The sequence below is a fragment of the Ctenocephalides felis genome, unplaced genomic scaffold (assembly GCF_003426905.1).
Source record: "Ctenocephalides felis isolate EL2017-DRISC unplaced genomic scaffold, ASM342690v1 CF-g0.4_SCAFFOLD_01886, whole genome shotgun sequence".
In the NCBI taxonomy this organism is placed as follows: Eukaryota; Metazoa; Arthropoda; class Insecta; order Siphonaptera; family Pulicidae; genus Ctenocephalides; species Ctenocephalides felis.
Genome location: NW_020538040.1, coordinates 177,560,056 through 177,572,888, shown reverse-complemented (window position 1 = coordinate 177,572,888; position 12,833 = coordinate 177,560,056). Strand labels below are relative to the sequence as shown.

The window sequence follows — 12,833 nt, the reverse complement described above, 5'->3', positions numbered from 1 at the left end:
TATGTGCTACTAATTAAATTATGTGTATATTGTTTAATATTATATTGCTGAATAATGAGTATTAAATGTTTGTGAATATCTATTGTATAAAGTATAATATATAATTTGAATGGGGCTACATTAATTGGTTTTTGATATAAAATGTTGTTTCTTTTATAATAAAGTTAGGACGTGTATGAATAAAATATTTCATATCATAAATTATATTATTATACACTCAGCTACACAAGTTTTTTCACATCCACACATATAATGTGAAGATTCATAAATTTAATTGTATATTACAAAATCCACAATGTGTATTAAAAAATGTAAATATTTAATAAAATGGTCATTTTAAATATAGTACATATCCTCTCTTATTTTTTATGAGCACCGACAGGTAAAAATTGAGTTGGGCTATAATCAAACTATTAATTATAATGTTATATTATTCTAGTATCAATATTAAAAGATAAATCTACAAGCGAAGGGCATATTTATAATTAACTTCCCGTAGGTAATCGCAAAAAAATCGAAAATGAAAATTTTTATATATCTACGTTTCAGAGGTTTCTGAACATTTTGCCATACCTTAGAAAAATGGATGTATGTGTGTGTGTTTGTGCGGATACAAATCTTCGTCGACGATTTTGGGAACACGGCTCAACCGATTTCAGTTATTCAAAAAACATTCGATTCCTATTGATAAGGAGACGATTCCTATTGATAAGCAGGTCTACATGTTTTGAATATTCGGGGCATAAAGTGCCAAAAACGGTATTTATATATATTTACTCAGTTTTTAAGAGAACGGAGCGTCCGATTTCAATACTTCAAAAAACATTTTACTTGTATTGACAAGATGAAGAACTGATTAAATTTTTGTGAAGGCAGATCTAGCGGTTTCGGATATCTAGTAAAAAAAGTAAAAAAACGCCATTTTGAGGTCAAAAATGATCATTAGACATATGCACATCAAATTATCAGATATTCTATGTAGATTTTAATAATGTGTATCAATTTTGTTTCCATTTCTATGGGTTTCGTATCATCGTTTGTCCGTTAGACGGCGACGCGGCGCTTACGCGCAGCGATGTTGCGTCTCTATGCAGTTAAAGCAGTGCCATTGCTTTGAAAAAAGTTTAAAATTTTCAAAGTATTTCAAACTGAAATAAAAACATTTTTTTTTCAAAAAATTATTATTTTTTTCAAAAAATTAAAATTTCTCAAAATCTATTTTTTTAAGTTTAAAACATATATATTTTTTTCTAATTTAATTTTTGGTGGAATTCCAGCAATTTGCCGATGCCATGCACCACTAGTTTTTCTGAACTGCTGTATTGGACTGTGAGCTTCCCAGTAGATATAAAAGTAGCTAATTTACGGACTAGTTACAACAACGATTACGATTTTTTATCATTATCAATAAAAATTTATTTAAAAATTAAAAGGTAGTCTATGAAAATTGAAAATTACATTAACATATTTGAATTCATAACAATTTTACTCGTTAGAGTAATATAAACGGTATAGACTGGTATAAAAGACACTAGTAGCGCCAGTGTTAATTAGTTTGTACTAATTTGCACTGTGCACATAGCCAGTAATATAAGGTATTATGTTTACTTATCTATGTATATGACTGAGATTTTATTACAAATTGTCCTGACAGAGAATTGTGTTTTTGTAAGTATCCTAGGCGATAAGTCACGGGGAAATTCGTTTTCTGTTAAAATGAAGTTTTTTTTAGCAAATATCGGACCAATTTTTATAAAAGAATCCGGCTGGAGCAGTTATTAATTGCAGTAATTAATGTATTTTGTTGGAAAGGTTTATTTGTTTAAAAAGTTATTTTTGCTATCTTCGATTTTCGTTTTCTATAGAAAAGCCTAATTCACTTTGCCCGATGTAATATTGTTTACAAAACTTGTTTCATCATTATGTTGAGATAATCTCTTTAAACATTTTTTTTTATTGAATCGCTGGTGGAATATAATGACTATTGTTGTATTCATATACATTTAAAAATTTTCAAAAGATTTTTTTATTTAATTTTTAATCTCGGTCCTATTTTCGTTTTTTTTATAATTATTATTTTGGCGTTGCAAAAAAGATTCCACGATTCGGTAGTGTGGTTGCGCCTTATGTATTTTGTTTTTTGATTTTTGTCCATATATTTATCACTTCATGTGTATTCTAAATCGATACTTGTTCTGCTGTGTAGAAATGTAGAGTGAAGTGAGTTGAATATTGCCCATGTATCGATAATTTTACATTGATTTCAATGTTGAATGTTTAACTTGCGAGAAATGCATTACATAATAATCACAATAATTATGTATTTTTCTAGCGTATAATAAAGAGTTTTGAAATTCATGAGTATACGTAAGCGTAAAGTGCAATTTATTGTGAGCGGCTTTCGACTGTGAAGTTGGTGTTACTGTCTCCGCAATCGATATATTTTTCGAGTTAGATAAAAGATTGCTGTTGATCTGGTAATACTGACACATAAGTTTCAATATGTGCATGTTGTTAACATTAGCAATGGCTTCAACTAAGTAATCTGAGCTTCAAGCGGTAAAAATCAACCGTCGCTATCCGATTGATTTTTGTTGTAAAGGCGTTTTACATATAATCAGTCTTGTTTATTTTTTATGTATATCGGTTGTGAATGTGTACAATGTAAAAGTAAACAGTGTGTTGTGTATTATATTAAAGCTAAATAGAGACGCGTTGCATTTTGGGGTTTCTAGTAGTGTGTAGTGAAGAAATGTGTTGCAATGGCGGGTACAATTCTGAAGTGGAAAAATGTTGTTAACCCTACCGGGCCTCAACCTAGACCTCGCCATGGACACCGTGCTGTTGCTATTAAGGATCTTATGGTAGTTTTTGGCGGTGGAAATAATGGAATAGTTCGGGAATTACATGTTTATAATACAGGTAATACTTTGCTTACTGTTGCAATGGCGATGTATATTGTATTTTTTTTAAATGAGTTAGGTTATTATTAATATATTTATGTTATGAAAATTTAATTTCAATTAGTACGTTCTCATACTTGGATTTAGTCAAAATTGTGTAATATACGAGTTCAGGTGTATTAGATTTTGTTTTTGTCAAAAAGCAATATGGCTGCCAAGAAAGCCGACAGCTTTTAATACCGCTTTCATACGCTTTTATAAACATATTCGCTATTGTTTATATGACACGAAATGAAATTGTATTTATGACCGTGCGCAAATGACAGTATCGGATTATAAAATTAGTTACTTTATAGTAATACATAACTAAATTTAATATAAATTTTATTATTATAAAATTAAAAAAAATTTAAAAATTGAATTATTGTTTTTGTGTTTTAATCCTTTTGCTATGAACATAAAAATTTATCACATAACTTTTTCATACTTTAGCTACAAATCAATGGTTTGTCCCTGTAACAAAAGGAGATGTTCCTCCTGGCTGTGCTGCCTATGGCTTTGTAGTAGATGGTACACGAATATTGGTATTTGGTGGCATGGTGGAGTATGGGAAATATTCTAACGAACTTTATGAATTACAGGTAAGAAAAATAGTGCAAAACCGTTATTTAGAAATGTAAATTTGTTGATGTCAATGCAAGTATTTCTGATCATTGTTAATAATTAAATACTAAGTTATAATTCATACTTTAGAGCTACTTTTATCTTTATTTAATAATAAATATTAACTATAAATTTATTATTGTGCAACATAAAAATGCAGATTTTTTGTTTTTGCTAGTAAGGCATTGTTTTTATACATTTAAGGCTTCACGTTGGGAATGGAGGCATTTAGAACCTATTACAAGGGACAGTTCAATACTACCACCATGTCCAAGATTAGGTCATTCTTTCACACTTGTAGGAAATAAGGTTTATTTGTTTGGAGGCTTAGCCAATGATAGTGATGACCCAAAAAATAATATTCCTAGGTAAATACACAATATTCTAATTAGAATATTTAGTTCTTATTTCATAATGTGAAGATCGTCGATTTATCCAAGTTTATATTTTATACTTGTTTAAATGATTATAGATATCTAAATGATTTATATACATTGGAGCTACGGGGCAAAGATGAGCCAATATGGGATATTCCTGACACAAGTGAAGATAGGCCTCCACCTCGAGAATCCCATACTGGAGTTGCTTATATTGACAAAAAGAGAAATAAATCTTGCTTAATTATTTATGGTGGTATGAGTGGTTGTCGTCTGGGAGATCTCTGGTTTCTTGATACAAGTAATTACCTAATTTTGATATTCCACTTTATAATTTTGTAGCATTCATATAAATAAAATAAAAATAATTAAAATTTTCAGATACGCACAATTGGAGTAAACCCTTCATTCGTGGTACGGTTCCTTTGCCTAGATCTTTGCATACGGCTACTTTAATTGGACATAGAATGTATATTTTTGGGGGTTGGGTTCCTCATTTATTAGATGATGTTAAAACATCAAACTTGGAGAAGGAATGGAAATGCACCAATTCACTTGCATGTTTGAATATAGGTTTGTATTATTTTAAATCATTAATGCTGTTTTTATAGCATTTAATTTAGCTAATCATTTAAAATATTTTAAACTTGCAGATACTATGTCATGGGAAGATATTCGAATGGATTCTTTTGAAGAAAATGTTCCTGATGCTAGGGCAGGCCATTGTGCTGTAGGAATTCACACCAGGTTGTATGTATGGTCTGGGCGAGATGGCTTTAGAAAGGCCTGGAACAACCAGGTTAGGGTGAGCTCAGATTCAAATTACTAACTTTCATAGTAATTATTGAGTTTGAATTTTTTCTTTTTGTTGTAATTTGGCATATAATATAGCCACTGTATATTCTTGTATGTTCACCATGTAGGATAATATTCAACCTATTGCTGATTTTTTTACTTTTTAGGGCTGGACTACTTGCAATAGCTGAACTTTTCTACTGTACTATATACTATTTTGTTCAAGATACTTGGTCATTAAAAGCTTCACATATTTTGCTCTGCCAATAAAATCATTTTAATTAAACTGTAGTTGGTAGCATACCATTATATGCAATGAAGTTATTTATATTATGCTGTTTTGCTAAATGCTTTTTTACTTTTAAAAATCATTCTGCATTGCTCCACACTGTTAGGGTTAATAAAAGGATTATTTATGACATGTTTTATTTTAGGTGTGTTGCAAAGATTTATGGTTTTTGGAAGTGGATAAGCCTTCGCAAGCAGGTCGAGTTGCTTTGGTTCGATCTTCAACACATGCTTTGGAGGTTTGTTGGACTGGAACACCAACAGCACAAGCATATGTACTACAGGTACTATCACTAGTTAGCATAAAACTGTGTTATTACATGTAATTTGGAATATGATGTTCTCAGGTTCAAAGATATGATACACCTCATGACTCACCTAATTCTCTTAATGCTTCAAAGGTTAAAAAAGAAAATGAAAAATTGCTCAATAGCAATTTGTTAAGCAGCCCTGCACCAGACAACATGATGAACAAATCTGCAGAGATGGCCGTTTCAAATAACAACTTATCCGTACAAAATAAAGGTAATTAAATTTAATAGTGTATATTGTTCTAAGAAATATTGATATGTACAAAATATTTTAGTTTTTGAAGTCAATATTTTTGTAAATAAGCAAGATATATTATAAGAGGTTTACATCGTGATTAATTAATCAAAACTAATGATTTAGGTGCTCATGTTCCAGAAGGTACAATTCTCTTGAAAGAACAGTCACCCATTCATGAAAAGGGGGGTTTATTGAAAATTGTTCAGAAGCCTGCTGATCAAGCTGTTCCCACTAAAATTAAGACTGAAATAACAACACCAGTGAAAAAAAATGATGTATCATTTGTACAAATACGCAAACAAATACCCGTTGGTGATATAAAGAAGGAAATACTTAGCCCAGTAAAGGTCAAACAAGAACCTGCAGGACTAACTAGCCCGGTTTCTTCACCTGCAACAATGTCTGCATCTTTGAACAGTTCAAAAACAATAAATACAAATACTGCTGTCTCAGCTTCACAGTCACTAACTGGGATTCAGGTATGAGGTTCAAAAATTTTGCTATTTTCTTATTTGTAATTATTATTTTATGTACATTTATCATTTTAGGCATTGGCTGCAGCTGCAGCGGCAACTAAAAAAATTGCAAGCCCGGGTCCTGCCACAGTTCAAATGTCTAATGTTGTTACTCCTACTGGAGGCACACAGGTTAGAATGGTGCAGCCCCCTAAAGTTGTTCCAGTCGGCCCAGGTACCATTTATTTTTGGAATCAGTTTATTTTTATTCAATAAAAGTGGACAAAGCATGCTTGTATTTATTTAAATTCTTTTATATTTGGGATTATTACATTTTCTAATAATTTACTTACATATTACATTTACATATTAATTACCTACATATTAATTTTACATAATACTTTAAATTGACATTAAAATTAAAATTTTAATAATTTCAAATAGGTCAACCAGTGCGATTTGCTGGTCAAATAGGCACTCTTGTACGAACTGCTAATGTCCAACAGCTGCCTCCTGGAGCCAAATTCCAAGTGGTACAAAATAAAGGTGCTGGTGGGCAAATTGTGACATTGGTAAAAACTAGTCAAGGAATGGCTGTTCAAACTGTAAGGCATTTTATATATTTATGTTTTGCATATGCAATATTTATATTTATTTATATCTATCATATGAATAAATTTTAGATGCCAAAGGTTCAAACAAGCACACCTTTACTGCAACAATGCAAAGTTCAAACTAGTAAGACGACAGGTTCTCCTACAATTGTTAAATTTGTTTCAGCAAATTCAGTTGGAGGTAAATTAATAATGAACATAAATTTTTTTGGGCAAATTATTAAAATGTATTGAATTGCCATAGGTAACAAGGTTGCACAATTACAAACAATAAAAGGAGGTGTTCCGTCTATTGTTTCAATGGGTAAAGCTTCTGGAAGTGGAAAACCAACATTTGTCTTAAAACAAACTGGTAGTGCAGTCGGTGGTCGTCAAGTAATGCAAGTTATACCAAGTGGAGCTAAAACTATTCAGGCAGCCTCTTCGCAGTTGTCTTCTGGTGAATACTCTTTCAAAATTGAACCTTAAAGTTACTTTTATTTTTTCTTACTTATATTTTTTCTTCTGTAGGAAGTCCAGTTTCAATTCAAAACCAAACAGTAAAAAAAATGATTGTTGTTTCAAGTACAGCAAGTGGTTCTGCACAACAAAATATTGGAAAACCAATTACTTTAACAGTGGCTGGCAGTCAAGGGCAAACCAAAACCATTACATTATCGAAATCTAGTATTATAACTCCTAGTACTGGAACCATAATTAAAAGTGCACCTCGTCAAATAGTGTTACCTCAGCAAGGCTTACATCAGGTCAGCATATTTGATCAGCTTCTTTTATTTTAATTGTTTATGTTTAGCAGTTTTGATTCAGTTGTTTGAATGTGAACAAATGTATGATACATTTATTAGAACATTTATTTTTTACACTTCCAACCATTAACACTGAAGTAGTAATAATTAATACATGGTACTGGTGTCAGTAATGTCAATGTAATTTATGCATCAGAACATGTGTGATAAATAAATAGCACTGGTTGAAATCACACTTGTACAGTTTTAGATTTGTACTAGCTTTATAGATTTTAATCAGAATTGTTTGCAATTGTACTGTCAAAAATAATTTTCATCGACATTATTTGAATGAAATTTATAACATGATTAGTCTAATAGTAATAGTTGTATGTGTGAAATCTGCAAAAAACTAAGTATTTGATACATATTTTACCCAAAGTAGCACAAAAGTTATTGACAGGTATTGATCATACAACTTACAGAAATCTATTACCATTGGTGGCAAGCCTGTGACGGTTCAATTAGCTCCGGGCACTGGTGGTCCCAAAACTGTCAAACTTGTGTCTGGTGCACAAGTTACAGGTGGCCTGAAACAAATTACTGTCAACCAAGCTGATGGTTCCAATAAGCCTAAAATTATGATGATTAGAACCAATAGGCAACCTTCCACATCTATGTCTATAGGTATGATGAAAAATGCATTATTTATTGTGAAAAGCAAAAAAAATTTCTTACTGCATTATTTATATACTCAAACTTACAATTCAGCTTCAACAACCTCCAATGATGTACCTGCTACAACAGATGCTGCTTTGGCAGCCTTAGCGGCCGAAACAGGTTTATTGAGTTCTGCTAATTCTAGTGTTATAGCTGATCAAAACTCGGGAATTCAGTGTAACACGGTATATCAAATGATAAATTATATACTTATATCAAATTTTACATTATCACCTTTTATAGGGTGAAGACGATAGTTTAAATTCTGAGTTATCTGAAAATGGTGAACAAATGCATCTGGATTCAACCATGAATGTATCAAATATGATGGGACTCCGAGGTGGAAGTATTGAATATAAAAAACTTGGGCTCAAAGGTGGTGGCCCAATTAGAACTTCATTTAACAAAGATCACAGACATCTTTCGCCATATTTTAGAAAAGACGGTCCTAGGATAAGATACAGGAAGTTAGGTCTTTATGGTGGTTCTGCTAATTTTGATGACGAGGATTCTAATGTTGATTCAACAAAGGTGGACGATCAAGATCTGTCAGAAAGCATGAATTCTGAAGAAAATCATGCATGTGATGACAATATGTCATCAAGCATAAATGAAAATGATACAGAACATAGAATTGATGCAAGTAATGCTGGAGAAAGTACAGTTGATAAAGAATCAGAGATAAATGAAAGCACTATGGAAACTGATAAAGGCATAAAAAAGCAACAAGATGATGAAATTGAGAAGCTGAATGAACCTGGTAAGCAATAGTGCAATTAATATATTTAAAAGTATTTTAATCAACAAGATCATAATTTCTCTAAATACTTGTCTTTTTTGTTACAAATTTCCTAATGTCTATTACTACCTAAATTTATATTTTGTAATGGTTTCATAACTAAATTTAATGTGGTTAAATACTTGAAACTTTTGGTTAATATTCACATTTAAAATTTATTATATTATAAAGGTGTTGCTGAAGCTTTGGGTGAAGAGTCCAAGCTTGATCCATCTGATATTAATGCAGATTCACTCCATTTGAATGATCTAGCACCAATTCAAGAATCATCTGAAGCAATGGTTCAAGACCAAATTATAGAATCTAAAGACACTAATGCTTCTGAGGAGGCTAGGACGCTTGAGGTGCCTGCCGTATCCACAGTACCTGAGGTTCCACATATGTCTGAGGTCCCTGAGGAAATACCCCAGGAACCTGTGCTATCAGATATGAATACTCCAGAAACACCTGCGGTATCTGCAAGTGACATGCCCTCTGAATGTGAAGCGGCGCCTGAGAGTGAAAAGGCAAGTGCACAACCACTGAATATTACAGAGTCTGTATATAATGAAGTGAGTGCAATCATTGTACTTTACCTAATTATTGACTATATATCTCTCCAATGCTGATCAAAATTTATTTTTAGATGCAAAGTACAAATGATGTTCTAATGAATGATACTCCTAGTAAAGTTACTGACAGTGAACCTAATCAAGAAGATAACCCAACAATAAGCGCACAAGGAGATTTAGATACTCGATTATTAAATGATATAAAGATGGAATGTGACAACCCTGTAATGATAACTTAACCTTATTAATAATTATCTGTTTATTTATTTTAATTACATAACAAATTTGGTTAAATAAAATCAAATTAAATTTGGTTTTTATTTTATAAATTTTAATTCTATAATTTATTTGATACATGTAAGAAATGTAGAAGTTTAATAATTTTAGGTATATATTTATATTTTTAGGAGGAGGATTCATCTAATATTTTGGCCGTTACAACTACATCGTCTATAGTGCAAAAGAGCAATGAATCTGTATTCAATAGTACCACGGCAATTACAAAAGAAAACTCTACTGAAGTTAGTACTCCACTTCGTACTCTTGCTTCAGCAGCTTTGAATTGTAGTAGCAATACAAAAAATGATGTTTCTGATGATAATTGTCTCAAGGTAAGAAAATTGCTTAAATTTACAGTACTGTAACAAATTTCAATTTCTGAAATATTTGATTTATTTCATTTTTCTTAGATTCAGGAACATCAAAATCAATCCCCTGGATTCACTTCTGTTGTAAGTAAGAAGTCAGTTGACTCTGAAGGTGAATGGAGTACTGTTGGTATTATTAAAGGAACCACCTGCATTGTTCAGAATTTCATTGATAGTAAACAAACTATGATAGATTGTGATAACTTATGTTTGGAGAATTTACCAGATCTGACAAATGTTCCAAAGATAAAATTAGAACCAGGAACTGCTTATAAATTTAGAGTAGCTGCAATAAATGTGTGCGGTCGTGGCGAATGGAGTGAAGTATGTCATTCATTATTTTTCTTATTTTTGATATATTAATTTAAAATATGACAAGAGCCTCAAATAGTATTCAATAATATTGATTATGGTTTGCCTATGAATAAATAATTAATTATGTTTTCTAGCATTCAGCATTTAGAACATGTTTGCCTGGATATCCAGGAGCACCTTCAGCTATCAAAATTTCAAAGTCAACTGAAGGTGCTCACTTATCATGGGAGCCGCCACCGGCTACAAATGATTCGGATACTATTATTGAATATTCAGTCTATTTAGCAGTAAAGTCACAAAATTCTCCTCCTCCAAAGGTATAAAATATTAAAATATTTGGTTTTATTTGGTACAAGATGTTTATTTTTTGTAATGGCTTAAAAAAATATTTTGATTGCTATTAATGATTCCAACAAAATATTTTACATAATATCAAAATAAAAAAGCTTAATAAATTTTTTAATAATTTTGACACTTGATGTGTGTGCCATTCGCAAATCAAAAATACTTTATTGCAATGAAGAAAAATATTCAAAAATTAGTTATGAAATATATAATGAGAGGAAATATACATACCATCCAGGACAAAAACAAAACTTAAAACACTGAAAATAGTTTAAAAAAATTATTAACACATAACTAAACCTCAACTGTTTTTTCTTTACCCTTTTTTTATTTTGACAAATGAGCTGCTAATTATTTTAAATATAATATATACACAAGACAATTTTATATAATGTATAATAGTTTGAGATCTTTAGTTTTGTGAAATCGTTTTCTATTTTGTTTTATATACAAAATATATTTTTTCAGCTGGCATTTGTAAGGGTTTTCTGTGGATCAACAAATCAATGTGTAGTGCCTAATGCATCATTAGTGACTGCACATGTTGACACCAGCACAAAACCTGCCATTATTTTCCGAATTGCTGCTCGTAATGAAAAAGGGTATGGACCAGCGACGCAAGTTAGGTGGCTCCAAGGTAAGTTTATTATCTATCTAATTTATAATATTTAGGCAGATGTCGATACTTTAAAAAAAAAAAACAAAAAAAAAAAACAATAAAATCGTTTATCTTCCTCTAGAATTAGCTTCTAAGGTAGCACAAAAACGCCAAGTTCCTGAATCCAAAACGAGTGGTGCAACATTAGTGTCTAAACGACCTAAAATATAATAAATATAGAATATATTTCTGGTAGGGATATCATTATGAACAATTTTAAAAAAATCTGAGAAATAATTTAGTTAGGTAATTATTTTATATGATAATTTTAACACAGCAAACTAATTTAAGTCGAGCTATATTTATAATTAAGTGGTGATCAACATCAGAAGCTTTGTATATATTTTATATGTCCCATATGATCCCAACTGCATAGCATTATAATTGCATTGGCTATATAGGATTGTCATTATAAGTCTTGATTGTACATAAATTAAAATTGAACTGTACATATATATTTCAAGACCTTGCTGCAATAATATACTTTAAAATAAGTAATTTTGTAATATAATAAACTGTGACAAGTTTTTTTTAAATCCATGATTTCCATCATTCAAGTTTTATGTTTATACAATTTAAGTTTTAATTCATAGTTTTGCTATTTAGATAATTATGGAACTAAAAATGTCTCTTGTTACAACTGTTATATATGTAAGCTATCATATACATAACTCTCGATTTCATATTATGTGTAATTATACATTCCCTCTTCATGGATATGGTTACAAGGAACATCAATGTGGAAACATTTTTTTTATATAATGATATATCGCTCTTTTATTATGCATTAAAATTTTGAGAATAATTTTATTGTGCATTTTATAACAGTGCATGTAAATATGACAAAAATGTTTCCAAATATGAAATGTTCAATTACTTACATCAATATTGTTACACATTTAATTTAAATAAAATCTTATATTATGAGTATATTAGTTATATGATATATATGTTAGTATGATGGAAAAAGGCCATTTATAAGTTTTCAAATGTAAACTGTGTCAAATATTGCAGATGTATGTAGTGACTATAATAGTGTTTATTCTTTTATTGGCAATGAAAAATAGCTATTTAATCAATAAAAATTGTGGATGACTTCTACAATTTCCATTTTCGGAGAAATAAATGCGTGGAAATCAGATAGTTTTTTTTTCTGACCACCTTCTTCCGTAAATCTACCAAATAATCCTTCCGAATTCCTAAAGATTCCTTTTAATGTGTGATTTCAGGTTGTTGTATTTGGACCTACCTGACTTTTCTTGCTTTTAAAGGATATACACTAAATGAATCACTTTATTTTCAGTTACAAAATGTCAGGGATTAAAACATGTTATATAAATGTTACTAATGCTGTTTTGTTTTGCAGGAATGATGGTACAGGATATGATGATGAGAGGAGTACCTCTAAAGAGAATGAGGTCAAAAAATT

At 30.6% G+C, this 12,833-nt stretch overlaps 1 protein-coding gene across 4 annotated transcripts; it reads left to right on the top strand.

The window, feature by feature from the left end:
• Positions 1-2,509: 2,509 nt before the first annotated feature.
• On the top strand, positions 2,510-11,865 carry LOC113376767 (host cell factor). Of its 4 annotated transcripts, none has more exons than XM_026616814.1 (24): positions 2,510-2,922; positions 3,396-3,544; positions 3,771-3,934; positions 4,039-4,244; positions 4,325-4,516; positions 4,597-4,742; positions 5,173-5,310; positions 5,374-5,551; positions 5,699-6,054; positions 6,124-6,265; positions 6,475-6,635; positions 6,714-6,825; positions 6,889-7,083; positions 7,155-7,390; positions 7,855-8,056; positions 8,141-8,274; positions 8,333-8,849; positions 9,060-9,439; positions 9,514-9,663; positions 9,847-10,050; positions 10,129-10,410; positions 10,536-10,718; positions 11,215-11,383; positions 11,487-11,865. In XM_026616814.1, the coding sequence occupies exons 1-24, from the start codon at positions 2,763-2,765 to the stop codon at positions 11,573-11,575; spliced, it is 4,845 nt and encodes a 1,614-aa protein (XP_026472599.1). In that variant the 5' UTR covers positions 2,510-2,762; the 3' UTR covers positions 11,576-11,865. The 4 variants fall into 4 exon arrangements, with proteins under 4 accessions (XP_026472599.1, XP_026472601.1, XP_026472598.1 ...); XM_026616816.1 differs by having other exon boundaries at positions 4,597-4,748; positions 5,428-5,551; XM_026616813.1 differs by having other exon boundaries at positions 4,597-4,748.
• The last annotated feature ends 968 nt before the right edge of the window (positions 11,866-12,833 follow it).